General features: G+C 38.2%; 1 protein-coding gene and 1 long non-coding RNA gene across 5 annotated transcripts; one reads left to right on the forward strand and one right to left on the reverse strand.

Annotated features, from left to right (window-relative positions):
• The first annotated feature begins 1,879 nt into the window (after positions 1-1,879).
• LOC112047723 (putative inorganic phosphate cotransporter) lies at positions 1,880-20,691 on the forward strand. 4 transcript variants are annotated; one of them, XM_052885402.1, is made up of 10 exons: positions 1,880-2,050; positions 7,742-7,866; positions 14,535-14,714; positions 15,441-15,579; positions 16,311-16,531; positions 16,997-17,146; positions 17,750-17,882; positions 18,153-18,277; positions 18,446-18,565; positions 18,785-20,691. In XM_052885402.1, the coding sequence occupies exons 1-10, from the start codon at positions 2,017-2,019 to the stop codon at positions 18,956-18,958; spliced, it is 1,401 nt and encodes a 466-aa protein (XP_052741362.1). In that variant the 5' UTR covers positions 1,880-2,016; the 3' UTR covers positions 18,959-20,691. The 4 variants fall into 4 exon arrangements, with proteins under 4 accessions (XP_052741362.1, XP_052741361.1, XP_052741364.1 ...); XM_052885401.1 differs by lacking the exon at positions 1,880-2,050 and adding an exon at positions 5,544-5,663; XM_052885404.1 differs by lacking the exons at positions 1,880-2,050; positions 7,742-7,866 and adding exons at positions 7,949-12,673; positions 12,849-12,935.
• On the reverse strand, positions 2,147-5,268 carry LOC128198724 (uncharacterized). Its single transcript, XR_008251441.1, has 3 exons — positions 5,121-5,268; positions 4,280-4,524; positions 2,147-2,854 (listed from the first exon to the last, which is right to left on the reverse strand). It is a non-coding gene; the product is annotated as an uncharacterized LOC128198724 (long non-coding RNA).
• Positions 20,692-27,563: the final 6,872 nt, after the last annotated feature.

The raw sequence follows: 27,563 nt of genomic DNA on the forward strand, positions 1-27,563 counted from the left end.
AAGTATAAAGTGTGTTTTTTTTTATATTTTCCTCGATATAATATTATAAACATCGTGTCAGCAGTCGTCAGTCACTTAGTTTCGCGGCAACTCACTGAAAAACACTGTTAAAGTTGCCACGAAGCCAAGGGTTTAGCGATTGGAGACAACCACGTCATGATATCCCGTATAAAACTTAAAAAAACACGTTTTATTCCTGGACAATTAAGTATCTGGATACCCAAATTCCACAATTTAGTACCTTTAATAAATTATGGAATTTTTGCCGAGGTGACTTTGGAAGGTAACAGGTTTCAAGGTACCTATGGTGCATGATGGAGCATAGGCTGAAACAGTTTCAGGCTACATTCAATGAGGTAAGTCTAGATATTGCAGTCTCTTGGTTCATGAAGGCGCTCTGCGGTGAGCTGCCGCCATGACGGACCGTGTGCTCGCTCGGACGCTTACAAAACAATCAATGTAAACGTCATTTCACTATTTCCATTCATCACACCGACTTCTAAAAAAGACGTTCTTTTTTTATTCTTTACGAGTTAGAACTTGACTACAGTCAAAAAATATTTTTCGTTTATGAATGTATGTTTATTGTTTAAACATAATAACTACGTGTCCCTTGTATTTTTATAATATTATGTAATGCCTTTTAGTTAAATCATGAATAAAATACATCAAGTGGGGATTGAATGTAAGGAGTCTTAGAATCGTGTTTTACAGTAGAATTATTAAGATTTGTATTTCCACAATTTTCTCAAAAACTATTAATACACTTGTTATCAGGATTTTGTTTTTATGCTTTACATGGACAGGCTTAGTATGTAACTTGTAATTTGAAGGTCATAAATGGTTTTCCTTCGCAAAAATATGAATAAGATGAAGTTTTATTTGGTCTTGCCGCTTGATTTTTATTTTCAAATGCAAGTTTTTGGAATTTCACATTAAATGGTATAATACATTTTGCTGTTTACAAATGAGTTAGCGTACAAATGAGTTTTGAGGAGTTTAGTCTGATAATGACATTTTAATGTAATCATATTAGTCTATTAAAATCAGGTCCACGTGATGAATTTATAATTAGTTCAGGGGCATTATCAACTAATATGTATTGATTGAAAATTAATATTATATTTGAAACAACAACTAAAGTCTTACGGAGTGTAAGGCGCACTTTACTTGACCCTGTAGGCTTGTGATGAGTACTACGATATATCTCCCGATAAAAGACTAATAGCGACTACAGCAGCGTACAAAATATCGTTTTGTTTCGTTACGATGGGACGAAAGAGAGAGCAACATTTTCGTATCCACCGCTATTTGTTGACGTTTATCTTTCCCTCTTCACGAGTTAAGTTGTGGTGCGCATGTTAGGCCTATTGGTGTGGTATTTGTTTCCGGTTCAGTATTTTACGAACATAAAGATTTTTTAAAGAAATTATTGAATGTGTTTGGAACCATTGTGACTATAATTCACCATTATCTAATAATACCACTACCTCACGTTTCGAAAATTGATTTGTTTTGAGAAGCTTGGTAAAACTATCTCCTAATGAAAATAAAATCATATTATCCAAAAAATAAAGGTGTTAATACTCATAATTTGATATTTAATTCGTCTATAATTCAATACCTTTTAGAACCAAACATATCAATGGTACAATACCTATTTCCCAAGACGGTTTTTGTCGTAAAGATTTTTAGTTATAGTAGTTTTTAGTTCTATTCTATGTGATAATGTTTGTCATATTTTTATCTATTTTTGAATACACCATATCACAAGTACTGATACTCCCTTGACCGACAACTTGACGTGCGACACTGGCATGTCGGAGTACAATGGAGACAATGCTCTATTGTAAAAAATATATTATCAATAAATTTAACTTGGAGTGCTTTCATAGCAACAGCGCGAGACACACGCGCTGTGTGTCGAAAAATCGATCGAAACATCGATCGATTATTTTTTGAATAATCAATTACTTAAATAAAGGTTTAGTTTTTTGTGATTTTTTTCTAGCTATAATGGGAGCTGAAGACGATGTAATTAAAAAGCCAAGTGAGTATTGTTACAGACTATTGTTAGTTTATGTTGTTGCGATTTGACTTCTTGTATACGTTGTTTAGGAAAACTATTGTGCTACTAAATTGTGCTATTCATTAATTAAATAATTATGAATCTTAGTTGATGTAATGATAAGCATATGTAGTAGACAATTAAACAACACTTTATTAAGATTTAAACCCACAGAGACACAATAACACTAAAAAAAATTAAATAATGAAAGCTAAGACTCACGCGGGCAGCATTCCCGCATTGAATTGTTACTGAAATTGTTTGCGCGGAAAAGCTGCCTGCCCGAGGGTCGCCTGGTGCCTCCTTGAAACGTTTGCTGAACTCCTCATGGAGAGTCTGGGCCTCTGGGCGCTCCTGCCCCACGGGCCATACGGGACGAATTCATTGGGCGCCGAGACAAATGTACTTTAGTAGGTACCTATTTACGCTCTGTGAATAAATGTATTTATTTTGACAGTAGCAGAACTCTCGCAATCTCACCGGCATACTTATCATGTCACTCGCTGATAAAACAGTTTTCTATTAGTAAAATGATTTAAAAAATCGGTAGTTTTGGAGTCTATTATAAAAAATAGTCTATAAGAAAAAATCAAACCTTACCTCTTTGTACTCCAACCTTTACTATAGCGATAAATAAATAATCGTTCTGATACTTTAAGATGTATCTGCCATTCGACTATTTTCATTTTGTCATTCGGGGGCTATACCACAAATGACAAACGAACGTTAATACCTTAATACTTACAATACTCTTGGGGAGGGGATGCCGGAACGGAATGATGGGCACTGTGGAATCAGAATAAAAATTGTGTTTCAAAATAATGGGTCAACAAACCGCCAGCCGCAGAGCAATAACATTACGAAAGTAAAACTATGTGACAACTTTTATTCTATTAAGGCTGTTCAGTTTCAGTTGAGGTCAAATTATAATTTACTTTCGCTTTAAATTCGCGATACAATGCGCTAAAGCTAATCGACAGTTTTGAGTAAGTATTTGAGAAATACTGTATAGTTGTCCTGTACTACCCTAATGATAGGCGTCCACTTATCCGCATCGTACGTATCGGACGCATCTGTTTGACGCCACAAACAGATTTTTAATTTTTTGGTAGAAAAAATCCTTAGATCCGATGATGTGGATCAGTGGACGCACGTGTATGACTTCGTAATTATAAAGAATACTATAATTCGTTGGATGCGATGCGTCCGATGAGTACGATGCCGTAAGCTACTCACTATCCAATAAGTCCACGTGTGTGCACAACACACGACCAGTTTTATTGGATATTCTGCCGTTAGCGCTGCAGGCATGTGAACTTATTGGATGGTGAGTGGCTAGCATTAGAAGTTGGAGAAGTAAAATGTTTAATTAAAAGTTAGTATAAGTAATATCATCGTCGTCGTTATCAACCCATATTCGGCTCACTGCTGAGCTCGAGTCTCCTCTCAGAATGAGAGGGGTTAGGCCAATAGTCCACCGCGCTGGCCCAATGCGGATTGGCAGACTTCACACACGCAGAGAATTAAGAAATTCTCTGGTGTGCAGGTTTCCTCACGATGTTTTCCTTCACCGTTTGAGACACATGATATTCAATTTCTTAAAATGCACACAACTGAAAAGTTGGAGGTGCATGCCCCGGACCGGATTCGAACCCACACCCTCCGGAATCGGCTCATAAGTAATAAGTAATATAAATTGCTTCAAGGATATATTTTTGCAGAAACGGGAAATATTTTGCAAAAAAACCATACCAGACCCCAGCTACGTTACCAGTTCTATGCTAAGTTAGAATAGGAAAGGTTCAGGATGAGTTTTAGCTTGCCTCAAATACTTACCAAAAATGTCATACAGCTTTCAGACTATTATGTTTAATAAAACGTGCAAAACGTAAATTGAATAAGGCTTTAAACTTGTAAGTGACGGCCGTACTAACCTACCAACAAAGACGTTTTGTCTAACGATTTAGCGTAGCGAAACTATACAACGAGATCCTGCGACTGCCAGACATACTTATCTCAGTAGATGAAGCCTGAAACATTGTCATCCCATGATTCTTCCATACGTAAGTGCCTGTAGTCACGGGCTGTAGTGGCTTTAGAAAGTTGCGAGTTTCAAAGGTCCCGGTTGTCAATTGTCCGAGTGTAAAACGTGATTTGTTAAAATTTTCTAGAAGAAATCATGAAAAATTATTTCACCAAACCTTTAGATACCTTTAAAGTTATCTTCAAAAAATCCTTAACAGTTTGCTTCGCTAAGTAACTGGCGACTAGAAGTTCCTCATATTATCTTCTTCTTCTTTGAGTGCCTCTCTGAGGTTTTTCATGATGGGAAAGGTTGCCGGTAGAAGAGTTAGTGGCAGAAAATAGTCCTGGTTGACTAGGTCGATAGGAACGCTGTTCTCTCATATTATGCCGCGTCCACTGTTTCACATAAATCATAATAATTTGTAGGTACTCTGTAAAGATACCGTAATACATTATTACACTTTTTTAAATAGCGGTTGACAAATTAATAACTTGGGACGTATATGACGTTAAATAAAAAATATTAACAAGCCAGGACGGGTTCGAATTCCATGATTGATTTAGGCTTTCATATTTTTATTGGCTCATGTTTAATGGAATCGGCCGTGGCTAGTTACCACTATACCAGCATAAACGTATCGCCCAGCTATGTAGCGTTCCGGTACGATGCCGCGTAGAAACCGTTTCACATATGGTACAATAAACTCTATTATGGGATGCCGCTTCCATCTGAGACTGCATCACTTATTATCAGGTGAGATAACATTCAAGGGATTACTTGTTATTAATTAAAGAAAGAACCATTGCTTCTCCGTGTATAAAAAAACGTTTAGTGCAGTTCTGGTTGCGAGCGACAAATCATGCTGGCAACCTTCCCTTCAAACCAAAATAAAATATTCATTATCATCATCATTATCATTTTTTGATTGTCTGTAATAATAACCCCAGTTGTGTTATTTTCGCGGACAAGCTGTTTCACAAAAGTTTCTACTCCCTAAATAGATTCACCAAAAATTGTATCACTTACCGTCAGTTGAAATCTTAGTCGACTTAAGTGTTGAGTTATTGAATAAAAAAAAAAATACTTCGACTCAAGTCCGACTGGTGCTTGCCAAGTTTTATAATGATAAACATACTTACTCGTATTATAACGTTAATGTTCCGATTTACACAAAATTAATTAAAATCAGGTAAACGCAAGCGTTTTTTGTCGCACTTCTGTGGTATAAATTATAATTGTTTCATTAAAATAATATTATTTTATGTGGGTATAAAAACCAGCGTGGAATTCATTTAATGAGCGCAGTAATGAAATAGCATTTTTTATTCACCGACGCGTTATCGCTCGTGATCTTATCAAGTATTGCTGCAGTTTTTACTGCAACGTCGAGATAACGCGTGAAACAATCACGATGCAGCTTTAAATGTCAGCAGTTAGTTAATTAGTTAGTAGATGTTAGTTAGTTGCTTTGGACGGAACTGTATCCAAGACTGATTCCAATGTAGACTCACGTTGGAAGATGGATGCGCAGGGGGCACCTAGTGTACTGCCCACCCCACTGCATTCAAGGTTGGTTCTGTGGACACTGTTGGTTCGATACACACTATTAGATATATCAATGTCGGCGCGAACATTCGATCGGTCAGTCGTGTCGACACGAGCCAAGATGATGAAATGCTCCATGAGTTAGGTATGGAGTAATAGGAGACCGCTCAGGCGGCCGAGCTCATTCTTGTTGTGTCGTTCGATTCTTCTACACCTCTTGTGAATAATTCTTAATGGATTATTTTGAAATAGGCGGGGCGGGCGGGAGAATGACTTAAGTTGAGAAGGGGACTATTAACTAGTTTTAAAAGACGTCTTTAACCCTACATCCCTCGGCCACAAGTCATTCAATATTAATGTGTTGCCCTTTAAATCCGCATCCGATGTCAATCCGTTTCCGACAGGTATAATACCTATATCACAAGCTACGCATACTTTTTGGTTACATGGTGATGTGTGTCCAAAAAATACCGCCTTGTCTGTCCGGCGATTGTCGTATGTAGATAGATTAACTAGTTCTAATGGCAGCTTGTGAGATCATGGGTTTGAGTCTTAGGTCGGGCTATGAAATGTTGCGCTAGATGCTATCGGATAGACATTTTCAGTTTAACTGCGGTACGTTGTTTGGAAGTTGGCAGTGTAAACCCTCATGCATCGGAGAGCACGTTAATGCTTGGGAATGGAAAAAAATACATATCTTCTTCCCTTTCCCTGTCTCAAGTATCTCCCTCCACTCAAGACAATACCAGATTATAACCACTGCAGTAATCCAGCGGAGCTATCTGCATCCGAGTAAACATGACGAAGTGTCGCAGAAGCGAAAAAGATGACAATAGGTCGCTGCATGGAATGGGGGTTAGGACGTGGACTAGGCGTTACTTGAGCAGCGAGCTTAATCATCTCTAGCCGATGCCCCGCGGTTTCACCCGCATAAATCCCGTTCCCGTGGGTATATGGTAATAAAGTGTAGCTAATGACACTCAAAGATAACGTGGCTTTCTATTGGTAAAAGAATTTTTAAAATCAGTTCATTTAATCCAGAGATAACCCTACAACCCCACAAAATTTACCTCTATAATACAGATAAATATCGTATCTACAATATACCAACAGCAAAGGTCTCTTAATTAAGGCTTGAACTATACAGCTAAAGAGTTCGTTGAAATAATTTATTCTCAATTAAATACAATTTTTTAATAAAAGATTATTTAAATAAACTGTAAATAAAGCACGCGCCTCGCGCCTCGTGCGTTGTATCACGGGCGAGGTCGACGGGTCCTGTTCCTTTATTACTGTCCCTTGTTTTATGCTAGCCACTCACTATCCGATAAGTGTACATGCCTACAGCGGTAACGCGCGATTTGCATGACATCATGCACACGATTAGTTTATCGGATGTCCGAAAAACACTTTCAGACTAAAAAACACCTGAACGGGTTTACGAGAATATTTCAGTCTTCGAAGGATTTGTGAGTTTTTAGGGGATCTATTTAGCCGATTTTGAAAAATCTGTCAACAACAAAAAGACAATTGTTACTTGTAAGTGTTGTTGGTTATAATTGATTCCAGTATTCTCACAGGAACGGGAACTACACGGGTGAAACCCGGGTTGACTGCTAGTCACATATAATTCCACGCATCACTTATGATAGCTGATGCCAACATAACAGTGACATCACACAACAACAATCGATGAGTGAGCGCCTGATTGCACTGCTATCGGCTGATTGTCTCTCAGACGCAGCCGAGCGAAAGGGAATGCTGCAGACACGTGGTGCATATAGTAGAGCTACATAGCACAGGCTTGCGTGATAGGAACGTGCCGTACTGCACTATTCAATATCCTTGCCCCTGACGTGTCTATAATACTATTTATAGCAAGTAGTCTTCGTACGTGAAAAGCCGGTGTTTTATCCATATTAGATTATTCACTCACAAAGTTAGAAAGTAAAATTAAAACTAATTCACCTTATTAACCCGGTTAATCAGACAGCCACACACAAATAAATAATGTGTTTTAGTATCATCTAAAAAAACTAAGTATAAGCACTGATAGATACGTCAGTTTTATTGATACTATTATATATTGATTTGTTCCCCAGAGTCGGTGTTGGGCATACGCCACCTGCAGGTGTTCCTGCTGTTCCTGGCGCTGGTGCAGGCGTTCGCCATGCGCGTCAACATGAGCATGGCGATCGTCGCCATGACCGACAAGGCGCAGGAGAACGTGAGTCATGCGCTGTACTGCACGCGCGCTGTCTGCAGCTCCCAGAGCATATCATGTTTTAGAAATTAAAAAGTTAAATGTTATTCAATCAATAATTAAGGTAAAATGTAATCTTTAAAAAAGTCAGGTATTGTATGAAGATATTTTAAAAGCCATACATGCCTCAAACTCCTATTACAATGTTCTGACTGGGGATTTTACCACAACGCTGGGCAAATGAAGCAGTTCAGAGTTGAAAGTGGGACGATTAGGGTATGGACAACAGAACGATAGGGGTCACAATGTTGGCTGACTTCATGGAGAAGGAAATCTTTCATCTTCTTGATGAATCTTCTTCTTCAAGAAGCCACCACACAGGAAATGGACCTGAATGGGCCTCGATGTTTCCACGAAAAACGAGTTAAGAAGATTAGAAACTTCATCTGGTCTATCATGGCAATTATTCAACGATGTTTCTGTGATCCACGGGGTGAAAACCGGCAGTAATCATGGAATGGTAAAAGCCCAAGTACCAATGCCCAGAAATGGCAGAGACTTTGGACACAGTAGATATATTACAAGCAGTAGTTGGACTTCATACTAAAGGTCGAAACGCGAGCTATACCTACGCAGCTCGTACGTGGGGTGATCGTGGGGTGTAGACCGTTGCGACTGTGCCGCGGTGACGAACGCAGTGTATTGGATTTTTTAATTATGACGACTAGGAAAAAAGTTATTATTTTTATAAAGTTTGATTAATATTTTGTATTCTAAAGGCATAATTTAATAAATATATATATAAATAAATGCTTAAATGATAAAATTGTGTAAATAGGTAAATGACGTAAACGTTAATATAATATTATTAAATAATTATTTATTAACTTCTTCATTTAGGTTGTTTTCTTTGATTATTATGTAATACATAGATTTAAATCTTATGACATGTATGTTTTGTATACCTGTATTTTAAGGTAATAAAGAAGTTACGTAAAGAAGTTGTTTGAATTTAACAACATTATTGTGTTGCTCATACTTTAATGTATTTGAATAAAAAAGTAAAGAGCCAGCTGATATCAATATACCTATCCAGACTTTTTTATTAAACTACTAGCGAACCCGGTCAATCTCAATTTGTTTTTTGTAGTTCCTTCCCTACATGCCAAGTCAGGGTCAATTTTTTATCGTCTATTCTATAGTGTGGGGGTATCGTTATCGGTATTTTTGTACATTACATAAGGGGTTAAAGTGCTAACATAATCTACGGAACCCTACACTGCGCGTGGCCCGACACGCACTTGACCGATTTTTTTATTATTTGGTCACCTAGTGTGGTGGTAATAGATAGATGGCATCACCAAAATAAATATATGAAGGTCCTTCAAGATCATTGATTAGTATCAGCCTTATTTAAATCTACCAATCAAAAAACAACACGCATTTTATTGATCACTTCCTATTTTACTACAATTTACAAAGTATTTTATTTGTTTATTTAAAAAAAAGTATATTTACAATCACATAACTAAATGGAAACACAAAGTTGGCAAATGTAATTAAAATGCTGGAGGCAGGCAGCCCTATCACATGTTTACGGAGCGCGCGGCTGTAGGTATTTATTTCAAAAATATGGCCGAGTTATTATACTGCTTGTAATATATCTACTGTGCTTTGGATGACCATGCTCAATGACCTCAGCAGAGTGTCACGTGCATTTTTACAACCTGTTAAGACCAACCAGGTGGGTCTGAAAATGCTCATATACCGCCCCATCCAGTTATTGTTGAGTACGTTGAAAAATTCGAAATTGTAGATGTTAGGTTGGTTTAACCCATTTGAGGTCACTGTACGCAACTGAGTACAGACATATCCATAGGTGTAGATTGTAAAACTCGGAAAGTTAACTAGGGTAATCATATAATTTTACTTTATTATAAAACTGTTTAGATATTTTGTTAAACATTATGCGGGTAGTGTGTCATTTTTTGATAAATAGTGACAGTTGAAGTTGCATCACGGAAACATTGTGCACGTAAGTGAATGATATTATATTTTTTTTCATAACCATCGATTAAAAGTTTGTTTTTTCATAACATTTGTAGAAAATAGATGTCAAAGTAAGATTTGAATTAGAATACAATAAGTAATTTGCAACCACAATGAAACTAGGATCATACAAATTGTACTGTACGCGTTTGCGTACAATGACAACATACGTAAGTAAAATAACTGGTTTAGTTTACATATTCCTTACAATGAATAAACAACAATTTACACCTCGAGAATGCTACATAGAGCTTGAGGAAGCTGTTGATGGTGTTTTACGAGGTAGTGATAAAGATGAAAGTGATTTTGCTATTATACCACCCGATCCAAGTGCATTGACTGATGAAGAGGAAGGTGCCGAAGAGGATGTAGCAGGGTGTTTCATGCCGCATGATGTACCTGACACTATAGAGGTATTTACGAATCCCGAAGATGGCAGTAACGACGATAGTGATGATGAACCACTGGCGTAAAAAGAAGACGACAAGATGTTACCCGCCAATCCGATCCAATGCCAATCTGGCGGAAATGTGCCCCTTCATACACTTCAACATTACAACGTACTAACATACAAGTCAGTGATAGGAAAATGCGATTCGTGAAGAGCTAAGAGGCCTAAATATCATATAGCAAACTTTACGCAAATCAAAACAATCGACACGAGTTTTGATATTTGGATACATCGAGAAACAGTGTACTGGTCTCTAGATGAAGATATAGGCTTGGAATTCGTCGCCGAATCTATATCAAGACATAAGTTCCGGGATATAGAAAGAAACCTTCATCTTGTTGACATCAACTTAGCAGCAACATCTAATGATAAAAGATAATGCAAAGATAATAGTGTATGTACAATGGCAACTAACTACGACACCATAGAACCATTAGGTACTGTCAAGCGAAGCAGTTCCAAAAAAACGAGAGAAAACAGATGTAACGATACCACATTTATCTCAAACTTACAACAAAAATATGGGTGGTGTTGATGAACTTGACCAGTCTATCTCGTTATACAGAATTGCTGTTCATGGTAAAAAGTGGTGGTGGGTGTTATTTACTTATTTGTCTGTTGCTAATTTTTAGTTTATATGTAATGAGTTATGATACTAGTAACGATAAACGAGTAATGATACTATACTATGAATAGGTCACTTTCCCGTCAAAACTGAAACACCGCTGCAGTGTGTCCTTTGTCTTGCAAGAGTGCGCTGGTAAAGCAGAAGTGTCTCAAAACACTTTGTGTTGAAAAAGCGTGTTTAGAAAATTTTTATACATAAGCGGTCATTGTACTCAGTTGTGTACACCCCTGTAATTTCATGAAAACTAATATTTTTCAGTATTTTTTTTAATTTCATGCCTTTTTCTTTGTTTTTTAATAAGTAAGTAAAGATTATTCAAAAATATCATTTGTACTTTTCATTTGACCTCTAATGGGTTAATTTCGAGAAAGAGGTGAACCGCCGAATCCAACTCGGCTGGATCGCATTCGGGAAACGTCGCTACATATTTTCGTCCGAAATTCCTCAGTGCCTGAAGACAAAAGTCTTCGAACAGTGCGTATTGTCAGTGATGACCTATGCTTCCGAGACTTGGTCGCCTCATAAGAAGGCTCAGAGTCACACAGCGGGCGATGAAACGAGCTTTGCTCGGAGCATCTCTGCGTAATCGGATCAATAATGAAGAGATCCGCAGTAGAACCAAAGTCACCGACATAGCTCAATAAGTAGCGAAGATCAAGTGGGCGGGGCACATATTTGAAAGAGCCGAAGGACGTTGGGGTTCCAAGGTGCTGGAATGGCAACCCCTCACTAGAAAGCCGGTATCGGACGACAATGACTGTTTATCTTCATAAGATAATAACGTCGTTGATGCATCTAGACCAACAGGTCCGCACACGACAAGATTTAAGTGGGTACTTTAAACTGTCGTGCTCTATTTCTTTACTAAATGATTTTTTCTTCGCAAAACAATGATTAGATAAGAAACTTCAAATACCTATTGAATTGTTTTGCATACAGCAAAAACGTGTAGCTATGTCATTCCTTCAATAAATATAAGAAAATCATTCTGGCCTGTCTAAATGTTACATTCTCACGGGCTAAGCATCACTCTTTTTAAGAAAGGTGTGTGAAGTTTAAAGCCACCACGATGCTCTAATGGTGGGTTTAAACCTATTTATTTTTGTCTTATAGTTATCTAACAATTACTATTAAAAGTTAACCACTTGCTCTTCGAGGCACGGGAATGTACTTTTTAATTTGTCTGCACGCTTAAAATTTTTGAATTATGCGTTGGAATTTAATGTGGTTTGAACTGAATTCGTAAGACCTAAAACACGTCCACGCGCTGCCCTGTGTCCGTTAATCTATAGCATAGTCAGCGACACAGCAATGCTGTTTGGTTACAGTACTCGTACTTTATACTAAATTTACTAAATATCTCCATCTTGCTGAGCCAAGGAGGTCGTAAAAAGTAGGTTGTAGTATTTCAAAAGTTAAGATAAATGTATTGTTTAACACTTTCATTACCGCTACGATTTTCACGATGTTTTCTCGGGAGCCGCCTACATTTTACGTTGGACTCGCTAGGTGAGTCGCCGGCGCTGCGATACGAATCATTCGACTCGCCACGCGAGTTCAGTGGCATTGCGTTAGGGTAAAAACTATGTTCTGTTATTTTTGTGGCCGTGACAGTGTACGTTACGTGTTTAAAGCAATTAACTAGTATATGGTGTAATTTAACAAAAAGAAAATGGCAAGAAACACTATAAATAAACGAAAAGGTAAGTTTGTTTCGTAATTTATGCAGTGGCTCTCAATCTTACAAATACTGATTATTGTTGATATCTTATATTGTTTTTATAAACAGATTTTCTTATTATATGTATAGATGTTTTGAGTAAAGTTACATTTTAATTACTTTCGAAATTTATTAAATAGTGTCTGGTATATTTTTAGTGCTACATGTGCCAGAAACGGAGGCTTACGACGATGATTTAACTCAGATGGAGGAGGAGATACCAAGAAAGCGACAATGCGTAGAAGGTAACTTATTAATTTAACCAAATTTGAAAAATAAGGAGGTTCTCAGTTTAACTAGTACGTATGTATGTTTTTCCGAGATTATCTTTTATTTGGCTAAACCTATTTTGATGGGATTCAATTTTTATAATTTAATAAATAAATAAATATTCGTGAAATAATTTCGTTCCACAACATTACTAAACGCGCTTCCTCTGTATATACGGCAGAGTAAGTCACTCATCACTGAGGATTTTTAAAAACTCTGTCAAGGACTACTACTTAAATAAACAAAGATGACATAAGTAATAAATCATAACATGTTACAACATGGTAAGTAGGTATATATATTAGTATATTTGTTATATAATATATATTTTATATTTATAATATTTGTGTAAATGTTGTATGTATGTTGTATGTATGCACCGTTCGTTTAACAAAAACGCAAGGACAGACTCAAAAACTTAGAAGTACCCATTTGGTGAACACCAAATTCGAGCCCCTACAAGGTGTCGAACACAATCCGCCGTTGTTTTACGAGTGAATGTGACTTTTGGTAAAATGAAAATAAAAGTATCTACCTTTTATATATTTCATTTATAAAAGTTTGAGAATCTATGTTAGTGAACTCGCCTAGCGAGTTCAAGGCATTGCAGAATAGTTTATTTTCTTTCGATTATAAACTGGGTCTGCACACCCGGCCCACCACGTTATTCATTAGATTAGTGTATATTTAGTCTTCAGTATTATTTTAAGCAGAAAATACACATGCATTTTGAAAAAAAATTGCAAAAACATTGAACTCGCGAGGCGAGTCTACGGCGCTGGAATAAAATTTACGTGGACTCTCCGGGCGAGTCGGTGGCACTGAACGTGTTAATCCACTTAACACGTTATCACTTGTGCACTAGATATGGATAAGGTGGGAGATATGTCCGTGACATAATATCAACTGACATATTTAATCTGATTTTTATTTGAACATCTTCAGTTTCTATAATCAAATAAGCAATCGGTCCGTTGCTTGACCTTGATCACAGAGATAACTGCAGGTCACGTTAGCAGAAAGTATTTAAGTTAAATATTGTATCTACTCTCTCTAATACATATTTTGATATATTGTCTGGTGTTGTGGTTGTTATGACAGAATCCGAAATGTCAGTACATGAATCATAGAAAGTGATTCAAATACTGACAGTCGAGCCTGTCAGCAAACGCCACCAGGACGCTGCTGGAACTGGTTCCCACCCTGCGCAACAGAGACGTGCACCGCCTGCGCATGGTTGCATAGAAGCAATCCACACACTAAAAGAAATTTTACCACTGAATTCGTTGTTCGACGTAAGATGGGTTAGGCTAATAGTCCGCCACACTGGCCAAATTCTTTAGGCTTCACGCACGAAGAAAATTAAGAAAATTCTTAGGTATAAGCATGTGTCATTAATTATTCTTAATGCACATAACAGTTAGTGTTAGTTGACTGTATGTTATTTATATAAAAACAAGCTTGTGTATAATATTTCTGCTTAATAAAGAATGTTTATATAACTACATAGTCTACAGCTTACTACATCGTCGTGTTTCAAGCTCCTGTTTAACTTTTGATCTTTATGTTGACAGCACTTCGACTGGAACATGCAGGTGCAGAGCGTCATCCTGTCGTCGTTCTTCTGGGGCTACATCATCCTGCAGATCCCGAGCGGAGAGATGGCGGCTAAGTTCGGCGGCATGGTGCTCATCACCATCTGCATCGGTGTCAACTCCGCTGTGTCGTTACTGATCCCTATTGGCTCTTATTACGTAAGTTATGTAAAAATAGTAATCGTTTTATTCTCCTTTACAAGATAGACTAAGATATTCGTCTCATTTGAATAAAGGTGAATAAATGTTATGACCAAGGAAATGATCTTACTAAAAGTGGCTTTATGGTTAGTCTTTATGCCTTTGACGTGGGTGAGGTGGGAGAGAAATACCCGCAAAATATCTTTAAAAGCAGCTTAAAGACCTTGGTTTCACTAGCGCTGATGCAAGTTTCAAATTAGAACCAACTGGTATCCAAGGCCAATACTACTAAATTGGCTTAGCAGGAAATTGACCAAATCCGTGATAATATTTACAAACATTAACAAAGTTTGTGTTGTTCTCCTTGCTCTATGGAGGGGAGTGTGAAATTCCTTTGTGCTAGACACTGCTGGAAGTTTTTCTGTCTACCTCACGATGGATCCAGCTGCAGCGTTTTGTAGTCAAAGAAATGCTAATAATTAACGCATTGTAATTTGTTAGAGTTAATATAATCAATAATTTATTAGGTAAGTCTCATGAAGAAGAGTTCGTGCTGGTAAATACCTGGACCCATTCATAGAGCTCAAACTGTTCTTTGAGTTTTTGTCCTACAAATAGATTTAGTCTAAGAGTGCATAAGCTCAATGAAAGTATCTACTTTGCATTTAGAATGTCGAAAAATAGTGAGAAGCAGTGATGATGACATTGAGATATAACAAAATGCTTTTTCTTCATTGTTTTCAGGGAGGGTGGAAAGTAATCTGCGCTTGTCGAGTTCTTCAAGGGTTGTCGCAAGGGCTGCTGTTCCCATCAATGCACAACTTGATCGGCAAGTGGGTGCCGCTGGAGGAGAAGAGTCGACTTAGCACTATCATCTATGCTGGTAGGAAGTAAATTATTAATGGTAAAGTACGCCAACGTAGCACTAATATGCTATTTGGGTTTTATGATTTTTCTAAGTTACAAATTGATGCTTGCATTGTCATTAGTAAATTTTTTTTTTTTTTTAATTATAATTACTAGCCTCGTTAGTCTTGTAGTAAGCCTACGGGTTTGAGTCTTTGGTCGGGTAGTTTCCTTCTTCCAAAAATTTCTCAATAACACCCCGACACTCCCGTGCCCCAGCAAGCTTGTTACGAGTGTGTCATCAGTTCCGGGTAATATCATCTGATAATGATTGTTACCGAGTCCAGAATTAACTTAAGCCCACCTTACCGCATCATAAGCGTGATGGATCCGAGTTCCAAACACCTTATTGTATACAGAAGGAGATCTAGCTCTATCATTATCAGCCTATTTTAATAGCCCACTACAGGGTCAGACTTTCCTAACCGCTTTCCGCACCTCAATGTGGGATTCTTGTCATGTCATCATTATCAGTCCTATTTAACGGCTTACTACAGGACAAGCGGGTTGCAGGGAGTCGCTGAATGCTGGCGGCTCGAGACTGTTTTGTTTAAAAGGTCCATACAAGAAGTCTTTGTCTATCGGCTGTTAATTATGACAGGGCCAGGCCTCCCTGCTTATAGCACAAGCATTATATTATTATTCGAGTCCTATAGATCCTTCAAATTTACAAGATACTGGTGATGATTTTAAATTACAATCCACCAGGTGCTCAGCTCGGAACAGCGCTTCAACTGGTGGTGTCCGGGTTCATCGCGGAGGCGTGGGGCTGGCCCGCCATCTTCTACGCCAACGGCGGGCTGGGCGTGCTGTGGGTGGTGGCCTACGTGTTCCTCGGCGCCGACTCCCCGCGACAGTCGAGGATGATCAGCGACGAGGAGAGGCTGTACATACAGAGCTCGCTGGGACACGTTGGCACTGAACATAAGGTAACGGTTTTGTTTATCCTAATGTATCTGCTTCTAATCAGCATCAACATCATTATTATCAGCTGATGGACGCCACCAGCATCCAGCGGCTATGTAACCCGCTAACCCCTACCAGATGGTCCACCTAGTAAGGGTTAGCATTCCAGCACCTTGGGACCCCAACTATGTCTCCGCCCATAACTACTTAAGCTCCGACACTGAGTTATGACACTGACTTTCTTCTGTGAATCTCCTCTTTTCCATTAAATATAAAACATCGGTAACAAAATTGTTGTCAACAAATAAAAAGCCTCTTAATGGAAAGCTGCGTTATCACGCTAAAGTTTTTGCTAATAACGCAGCTTTCCATTGGCGATTTTTCCAGATTTTTCAATCGCTTTAGTGGTTTGGGAATGAAAGCATAGCAAACAAACAAACTCACTTGCGCATTAAAATATTGATATTATTATGTTTACTTGTTTCCAGAAACTGCCAACGCCCTGGAAGGCCATTTTCACGTCTCTGCCGTTCATCTCGCTGATCGTCACCCACTGCGGACAGAACTGGGGCTTCTGGACGCTCATGACGGAGATGCCGTCTTACATGAAGCAAGTGCTCGGCGTCGATATCAAAGCGGTAGCTATTCATCATCATCATTATCATCATCGTGGACATCCACTACTGTCCAGTAGTGGATGTCCATGATGATGATAAGTCTTTTGGACGGTCAACTAGTAGTAGCAAAAGTAACCAGCCGTTCCTTGCGACTGTGTTGTAATCTGTCTAATGAGGTATAACGCTTTAGAAGTATTCCCAGTGCTGCTAATAATCATGCACTTATCATAACTATGTAAGTCACTACACATCGTGACTATATAAGTCAATTTCAAATCTGAACTTCAAATTCTGCACTTTCCGAAACAATTTTTTTTATAATATTGCCGGTGAAAGTAGAATACACAGCAGCGAAATCTAATGATTTTTTTTTATTCTTTAAAAGTAAGCCTTTGACTACAATCTGACCTGGTGATCTGGTGGTAAGTGATGATGCAGTCTAACATGGAAGCCGGCTAACTTGTTTGAAGGAGGATGAAAATCCACTCACTTTCGGTTTCTACACGACGTCGTACCGGAACTAAATTTGCCTTATTTCACGAGATGTCGTTGACGCACAGCAGGCCTACAGAAAAAGCCTTAGTTAATAATTTCATCATGAAATAATAACGGATTGAATTCCAGAACGGTATGATGTCCGCGCTGCCGTACCTGGCCATGTACATGCTAAGCTTCCCCATCGGCTTCATGTCGGACTACATCCTCAAGAAGAAATGGCTCAGCGTCACCGCCAACCGGAAGTTGTCCAACTCTCTCGGTAAATACTTACCACAGCTTTCATTCTTGTCTTCCGGTTTGTTACCATAAAAAGTGTTCCCCTCCAACTACAATGAATCATGCTAGTGACGAAACCAGCTCTTTTACCGTTGTGCTATTAAAACTTAAGAAGTTATAATTCATATCACTTTTTAACTTGACAAAGAACTTAAAAAGCATTAAAAAAGTTATGTTTAAGATAATGGTAACTGGTAATGGTAGCGAATTTCAAAAGCTTGAGTTCAAGCTGATGCTGATGAATCTTGTTCAGGTCAGTGGGGCCCGGCGCTGGCTCTCATCGGGCTGTCGTACGTGCCGGCGGGGCACGTGGCGCTGGCGGTGGCGCTGCTCACGGCCGTGGTGGGGCTCAACGCTGGACACTACACTGGCTTTATGGTATGTGCTCCTTCATGCTGCCGGAATGAAGTATGCCTTTGCCGTTATTAGTCACAAGCCAGACCTAAGCTAATCAAGCAGATTCAATGCTCAATTACAAGGATCTGCGTCAGAGAATTCCATAGCTATTATTATACATATATGTATCAAAACTGACGATCATTGCAGATAGTGCACATCGACATGGCGCCCAACTTCGCTGGCACTCTGATGGGCATCACCAACTGCTTCGCGAACTGCGTCTCCATAGTTGCTCCGCTGGCTGCGGGGGCCATGCTCACCGACGAGGTGAGTGACCTCTAGCTGTGACGACTAGTGTTTGATGAGTGCTCCCTTCTCACTATGTTCCTCTTACAGTTCCTAGCAATACAATTCGTTATTGTTTATTTCTATCCCTTTTCACGTAACATAAGTTCCATCCATTTTCATATTAGTATTATTATTAGATGGAATGTAATTAGTCTAGTCTTATTGGTAGACCATTTTTAACTAAATTTCTTGTTCCAGACCGACCCACACCAATGGCGCACAGTGTTCTACGTGTCGTCCGCCATTTACTTCTCGTTCAACCTGTTCTTCGTCATCTTCGGCTCCTGTGAGAAGCAGCCGTGGAACGAAGTTCCTCAAGACAAGGATGAAGAAAAGAACTCGCACGTAGAAAAGAAAATAAGTGCCTTTTAAAATGTAAAAATTGCGAAAACTGTGCAAAGATTAAGTTTGAAGAGATAGTCGGATCATTAATAATAATTATTGTAATAATCTTAGCCAAAGTTAATAATAGTAAGGTTTAAAGACGTTTCTACTGCTGAATAACTCGAGTTTACTCTATTATACTTATTGTTATTACCTGAGATAATTTTTTTTTTCGTTTTTACATTGACATTAATTTAAATTGGTAGAACGAAGGATTAACTAGGAACACTGTAATAATGTGATGTTGAAGTTTAGTATAAATGTGATCAAGCTTAGTGATAAATAAGTTGTACCGAACAACTGAACATTAATTGTTAACCGACTTCTAAAAAGCAGGAGGTTTTTATATTCTTCGGTGTATATATGTTGTCTCTTTTTTGTTTCGCTGTCAAATATAATAACTCAATGGCCGTACTTAAAAAAATAAGATAATTTGTAATCGGACCAACTAGCATACTTATAGTTATTAAAGATACAACAATTTTATTTCACCGATAAAATAACTTTTTACTATTTTATGTAAGTATAAAGGCTAGTGTGTATATAAAATTGTGTATATTTTGTTTATTTGTAAATAGATGTCAATACTATTTTATTTGGTCAGCTACTGTGACCCATGCATCCACTGCTTTGGTCACTGGGCAGTGGGCTGTTCAATGCGCTTAATGCACTGACACTTGTGAAATAGCTGTGATTTGTATACTAGGTGAAGACAGAGAAACTAGGTGAAGTTATTGTCACTCAATAACTTCACCAAGTTTCTCTGTATGTAGGTGAAGTTATTGTCACTCAATAACTTTACCAAGTTTCTCTGTATGTAGGTGAAGTTATTGTCACTCAATAACTTCACCAAGTTTCTCTGTATGTAGGTGAAGTTATTGTCACTCAATAACTTTACCAAGTTTCTCTGTATGTAGGTGAAGTTATTGTCACTCAATAACTTCACCTAGTTTCTCTGTATGTAGGTGAAGTTAGTGTCACTCAATAACTTTACCAAGTTTCTCTGTATGTAGGTGAAGTTATTGTCACTCAATAACTTCACCAAGTTTCTCTGTATGTAGGTGAAGTTATTGTCACTCAATAACTTCACCAAGTTTCTCTGTATGTAGGTGAAGTTATTGTCACTCAATAACTTCACCAAGTTTCTCTGTATGTAGGTGAAGTTATTGTCACTCAATAACTTTACCAAGTTTCTCTGTATGTAGGTGAAGTTATTGTCACTCAATAACTTCACCTAGTTTCTCTGTATGTAGGTGAAGTTAGTGTCACTCAATAACTTTACCAAGTTTCTCTGTATGTAGGTGAAGTTATTGTCACTCAATAACTTTACCAAGTTTCTCTGTATGTAGGTGAAGTTATTGTCACTCAATAACTTCACCAAGTTTCTCTGTATGTAGGTGAAGTTATTGTCACTCAATAACTTCACCAAGTTTCTCTGTATGTAGGTGAAGTTATTGTCACTCAATAACTTCACCAAGTTTCTCTGTCTGTAGGTGAAGTTATTGTCACTCAATAACTTCACCAAGTTTCTCTGTATGTAGGTGAAGTTATTGTCACTCAATAACTTCACCAAGTTTCTCTGTCTGTAGGTGAAGTTATTGTCACTCAATAACTTCACCTAGTTTCTCTATCTACTGGCATTTGTTTTATGTATTAAGTGCAATGATAAAGTGTACTTAAGTATAGTTTTTTGTAAATAAATTAACATTGAAGTGAAAAAATCTCTTTTTATTTAATATTCTATTAGGATTAATTAAGCGAAAGTGTGTAAGGGTTTAAGTTACTGTTTCACGCAAACACTACTGTATGGATTCGGCTTCACTTCCCCTGAAGGCCTTCTGAAAGATTGGCCCCTGCCGCGGGACTCCTTTTGTGGCGCGGAGTCCATTTTCTCGTTAACAATAATTGAACCTACTAATCCAAAATAGCAAAATAATTGTTTGCAGCCATTAGGGCGTGTAAATAATACGGCGCAAGAAAAGGATTCCTTTAAAAATATTTTTTATTCATTAATTTCATTCATCTAGATGCTTCCCTGCATCTTACACAATGTAAAAGATGCTGTACCAGTATTCATGACAGAGATAACCTCAGGCGCGCTGAGCTCCTCGGCAGTCTTTTTTTTTCTCATTTAATGACACGTTAGCCCGTGACTGCGGACTCACTTGAAATTAAGCGACGATGCAGTATAATGATGGAGGCAGGCTAACTTGGAAGAGGTATAAGTTTATTCTACCCATGTCTATGACGTTTTCTACGCAACACCGTACCGGAACGCTAAATCGCTTGGCGGCACGTCTTGCCGGTAGGTACTGGTGTACCAGCAGACAAGGCGTAGAGCTGTACGGTAATATTATTTGGTGTAAGCGTGCGAAGTTCCATTAATTTTAACAACACATAGTTTCACTGTGTAAATGATGTACATCACTAGTGTAACCAACTTATTTGGAAACAAATCGAGAAACCTCGGGACTTTTGCTAGTAAATTAATAAATAATGAACACAATAAGTAAATAACAAAACAATCTTGAAACATACCATTCTACGCATAATTTAAATATACTAGTGTTGGGGAGGGATTAATCATAATAAATTAAAAGCCCTCCATCGATTTAGTGGACTGTATATTCATGTTCTGGGATCTTTACAATGGTTCGGGGGTTAGGGGTTCTTGGTTCAGGATATTCAGGGTTTCTTGGATCTTGAGGTTCAGAGGTTCGTGGTTCGTGGTTCGTGGTTCTTGGTTCCGGATCTTGTAGACTTCACACTCTTAGGTTCAGGGTTCTTGATCGGTTCACTGTTCGAGCGGAAGTGATTTTTCATCACTGGGGGCTCGATTTATATACAATTCCCCCGTCCGGCACTGCGGTCAGTTAGACCGAACGGGAGAGGGGCGGTCGCGGGGGCTGAGAGACGTACGGGGAGCGGGGGCGTCAGCGGTCGACCAATCAGCGTTAGTCACCACTGACGCCGCACGGGGAATGTAGCTCCTGTCCGTAACATCTCTCCCCTCAGCGATGCTTCCGCGTAGCTCTTCTTTTCCACGTTCAGGACAGCGAGCTTCTGGTCCAATAAAGTGCTGCTTCTTCGAACTCAGGTACTTGTACTTGTATATTCTGAGACGTCTGGATCTCGCGGCGCGTGCTCGGCTAGTTTGAAGGTGCCGAGCTACTGGATCTTCTATCTTGATCTTGGAGAGTTCATCAGTGTGTCCATGTTTCGGATAACATCCGAGTGGTTCGGTTCTGATGGGTTCGTTGAGTTGAGCGGATCGCGCTCCCCTCGTGTAGCGCTACATATTGTCTGGAATTGATTGTCGCGCCTCTGTTCTGGTCTTGCTCTTGATCACGGGGACATCGGTGCTACATCCACGGTTCGGATAGCTTCTGAGTGGTTCGGGTCTGAGAGGTTCGTTGAGCTGAGTGGATCGAGCTCCCCTCGTATTGTTACGACGTGGAAGCTGACGGCGTTGCATGTGCCAGGTTCTGAAGACGTCCGTGACTTCTGCGGATACATGCACTCGCCATAGGTTCTGCAATGCGTTCTTTTCTTTTATGACGCTAGAATGGCTCAGCAGTCCTAGCTGGCCAAAGGTAATCACACTTTGATTTCCTCTCTTGTTTGGTACTCGGTTCTTCGTGTACTGTTGACTTTTGGTTCGATCTGGCGATGCATCGAATACAGTGGTATCATGAGCGGGCATCTGCAGCAGTTCTTGGGTCTGCTCTGAGCAATGTGGTTCAGTTCCCAAAGGTGTCGGCGTTGGTTCATCCCGTTCACGACGTTGAGTGAGTTCATCAGGAATCGACAAAACTCGAGAGCTGTTCGAGCTCCGAACAGGCAGCAGTTCTTGCTCGTTCCGTACAGGTTCGTTCTGATCAGTGGATCTAGTGGAGGTTTCAGCATCGCTAGACGGTCCGGCGACACGCGCAGGAGAAAAATGGGAGGATCGCTCCCCTCGTGCAGTATCTGCCTTGCGTGGTGAAGCCTCTGTTCGAAGGCTTCTGTCTGCTGGTATTTCCGAGCCTCGTGCAATTTGGAGTCTGGCAAGGTCAGCCTCGACCTTCCTGATTTCTGCTTCTAACTTCATTTGTTGCTGCTCAAATTCAATTTGCAGCTTCCGCTTCTTGATAGCAGCAAGTCGTACTGCCGCCTCATATTCGGCCTGCTTTATGCGCAAAGTCGTGCTTGCAGAGGTTCTCAGCGTGCTTGTTGATCGCGTCGATGATTGCAGACGCGCTTGTTCGTGGCGAGATGGTACGAACGTAGACCCGAAAGACTCCACACATCGAATCTGTACATGACGAGCTGGGTTCGGCGCACCAGGGTTCGGATCTTGCAACGCAATGGCCTCGCCATGTTCATCTTCGATTTGTGTGTCTTCAGCCATAGTTCGCACCATCTTGACGTGTTCGTATGTTGTGTGTTCGGGTCTTGTGTGTTCGGTTCGTGAGAGTTCGGTTCTTGTGTGTTCGGTTCGTGAGTGTTCGGTTCTTAAGTGTTCAGTTGGTGAGTGTTCGGATCTTGAGTGTTCTGTTCTTGAGTTCGTTTCTTCCGTGTTCAATTCTTCAATGTTCGTTTCTTGAGTTCTTCAGAGTTCAGAGATCCGTTTCGATGGACCATAGATGTTGGGGTGTTCCTGTTCGGTTCTTGATTCAGAGATCCGGCTCGAAGGACCAAAGATGTTGGGGAGGGATTAATCATAATAAATTAAAAGCCCTCCATCGATTAAGTGGACTGTATTTTCATGGTCGGTTCACTATTTACAATGGTTCGGGGTCAGGGGTTCTTGGTTCTTGTGGTTACAAAGGTTCGTGGTTCTTGGTCTTCAGGGTTATAGGTTCACAGATGTTGGGGACTTCACACTCTTAGGTTCAGGGTTCTTGATCGGTTCACGGTTGGAGCGGAAGTCATTTTTCATCACTGGGGGCTCGATTTATATACAATTCCCCCGTCCGGCACTGCGGTCAGTTAGACCGAACGGGAGAGGGGCGGTCGCGGGGGCTGAGAGACGTACGGGGAGCGGGGGCGTCAGCGGTCGACCAATCAGCGTTAGTCACCACTGACGCCGCACGGGGAATGTAGCTCCTGTCCGTAACAACTAGAGTAGGAAGAATATATAAATGGGTCTTTGATAAATATATACGTTTATTAAGATGCATTCGACAGCTTGTACCTCAAGATGCTGCATAGATAGCTTATCATCGCTAAACTGCTTCTTTCTTGAAATAATATTTTGGCAAAATTTTACTGATGCACATAAAATTTACCTAAGGTACAGAAACGTTGCATTACGGCTATTTGTAATAGGTACTGATTTTATTGACAATTGCAAGCCACGATAGCCCAGATGGGTTGTTAATAATAGATGGTGACAAGATTTTTTGTTTAAGAATATTTTTTTAAGTTTATATATTTTTGAAATAAAAAATAATACCCAATTTATAAAATAGCAGAACTAAACTGGCTAACAGAAATGTCCAAAAATACGGGACTATAGATTTAAAATAATATGTTTCATATTAACCCATGTTTTAGCAAATATTTCAATAAAAAACTGTTAAAAGTCGGCCCATTTTTGGGAGTTTGTTCCAAACAAATGTTACATAAATAAAAGTGAATCTTTGAGGATTTGACAGTTACGACGTCTAACTGAGACTTCTCCAAAACAGGAAAAGCATGGTGATACTACAGGCAATGAATGAAATATGGTTGAGTTGCGGTGAATATTTGAACAGGCAGTAATATTGTTTGCGCGCAAATAATGTATATCAGATCAGCTCCGTTTTATATTTCACATTTTCAATGTACCGTCATTTCGGCGGAAGTTTTACTTTAATACCTATTTAATATTGGAGCGGTATTTTTCAGTAGGTAGATATTTACTTCCTGGGATTATGTGCGATCAGTAAAACAATTCAAATAAATTAAAATAATATAATTTCTTCAATATTAATTAATGTTGAAGTTATTATAAGCAAAAGTGTTCGAATTATATTTTATAATTATTCTTAATATAAAGAAAAATAGTTATTCAGTGTTAATAAATAAATAAAAAATCCAGCCCAGCCCAGCCATAGTCCAGCCTCTCTCTACTGGCTAATAAAAATCTTTCGTATTTATTTTAAATAAAATAGATTAATTACAGAATGTATCTTACAAGTAGGTAACGCATATTATATTCAATAAGATTATATTAGAACGATTGTCAAGTCAATATATTTAAAATAGTTATTACAAAGATTATTTAAAATATAAAAGATTTTTATTTATGATATGGCCACTATTCTCAAGAGCAGATTTCCTCTTGTAAGTATAAACTATGTTCTCAATTTAACATTATTCTTAATATTTCATTTTTATATAAAATGATTTTCCGTTACCATTTTCACCTTCTTTGCATGTCGTGTTGTAACTGATTTTCTTTATGATAAAAAAAATCCGTGTGTCACTCGGGGACTGTCGCGGTAAAGTTATTGCATAGCATTTTTTATCAATTTATGCAATTATTATTTATTTTATTTATGCAAAAATTTAGAAAAGAATAAATAAATAATTAAAAATAAAAATGTTTTTACGTTGAGCTGAAATAGAATTCTAGTTTAATAAGTTTTGCCACTTAATTTCTCAAAACTTATCCAGTTGAGTCGATATGATAACGTCGAAATGTGTTAACTTGATGCACGACTTGGGTGTTAGGTTTATTTTCGTTAGGTACCGAATTTCTTGATTCGGTCGCCGCGCTCAAAGCCCGCGATAAAAGCTATGCAATCGTTTAAAACTCGTAAAATGTAAACTGCTTTATTTAGTGAATCAAAGTACCTATTTCGTGTGTAATTGTGACGGTTAATAACTTGTAATAAATTAAGTTAATTGAATATAAACGTTTAATTACTTATTATAAGTGTGACTTTAACCATAGAGACGTCATAGACTCTTCTACTTGTAGTTCCACTTTGCTAAATATTCCGTCATATTATGTTTAAATAATTATTTATATATAAACACTGTTATTTATAGAGAAATCCGATGATAACACTAATTATCAGTTGATAAACTATTGATGATCCCGTGTACGTAACTACTATAAGGGCGGTTACTCACTGCATCCAATCAGAATACATTAAAGGATTTAAATCTTTACTTAACACAGGAAGAAAACTATAAGAACTTGTAATGTTGTCTTCAATTGTGCATTATAATACTGTATGTATTTAAAAGAGCAACTGTTGAGCTTCTTGCCGGTTCTTCTTCTCAGCAGAACCTGCCTTGCGAGCCGGTGGTAGAATCTTTACAAATTGTCAACTGACGTGTCTACAAGTGCTTCAAAACAGAGCCTACTTGAAATAAATAAATTTTGAATTTGAATCGGACATAACTGCGAAGTTTGACAGTGGGGCGGTGGAGGTTTGAATATTTTAGATTTGAATCAGAGATCGGAATAAGTTAGCAATATAATATAAAGTCAGTGTGTGTTTTTTATCCATACTTTACGAATTTGGGTTGGATGCAGTGTGTAACCGCCTTTAGTAATATGCTAGCAGTAGTTTCTTGCTGAATAATGTTATTTTTTTTAATATAACACTTAAGTCCTTGCCATAAGGTCTCGTTTGTCTCGATTGTTTATATTTTGTGAAGATACCCATACAATTTGCTCACATTTAAGTTCGTGATAACTTCTGCATTTGATAAAAACTATTAGTGACCTTTTGAAATTACTGCGTTTTATTTAAAACAGGGAAATACATTGAGTCCTTATTTTTAAAATGTATATTTTAACACAATTCTGTTTAGTTTCAAACTGAGCTTGAACTTTTTTTTAATGTTTAACTTTACTTTACAAGAGTTTACTTTTTTTAATATTCAGTTAGGTATTGTTGAACTTTGCTGAAGTTTAGTTCAGTTTTCAGTAAATGGTTCCTGATTACTTTTGGCTCTACTTACTTTAGTTTGTAAAGCTATCATTGTACGTTTCACATTAAATGAATGTAAAAACATTCAGTCAAATATTCCATGTGTCTACATCAACTCGTTTTAATATTTAGTGATAAGTTCTAAAATAGACTAAAACGTTGAATTAATTTAACATTACAGATAGGTAATTAGTTTTTAGTTTATTTCTTGTAATAAAAATACCTCGATAGCATTAAAGTAACATAGTTACTATCTTAGATCACCAGTTTAGTTAATGTATACTAGAAAAACTATTTTATCTAAAAAATACGTAAGATTTGAGTGGTACCTACTTTATGTTAATGAGTTTGCCCGACTCCGTATATGATTTTATGCTTCAAATAAAATCATTTGCTACATTATTTTAAAATATTTTTGTTTGCTTTATAAATAGCGATATAGATGATACCAGAAGTAATTATAGTTTCTGAACAGGGCGCCCAAAGAAAGCATCCTGTAATGAGCAGTCTGAACTCCTTCAATTAGAAGATAACGCCTAAAAATTATCGTTGCGTACAATTTTTTCTTTAAAGGAGGGAAAGTAGAAAAATTGTCCGTTTTTGAAGTTTACTCCTAAGAAACAAAAAGTTACCCCGAAGCACGTCTCAATACTCGCGCCTTAAAAGTGAAAGGTGCGCAA

The sequence above is a fragment of the Bicyclus anynana genome, chromosome 14, assembly GCF_947172395.1.
Source record: "Bicyclus anynana chromosome 14, ilBicAnyn1.1, whole genome shotgun sequence".
Lineage (NCBI taxonomy): Eukaryota > Metazoa > Arthropoda > Insecta > Lepidoptera > Nymphalidae > Bicyclus > Bicyclus anynana.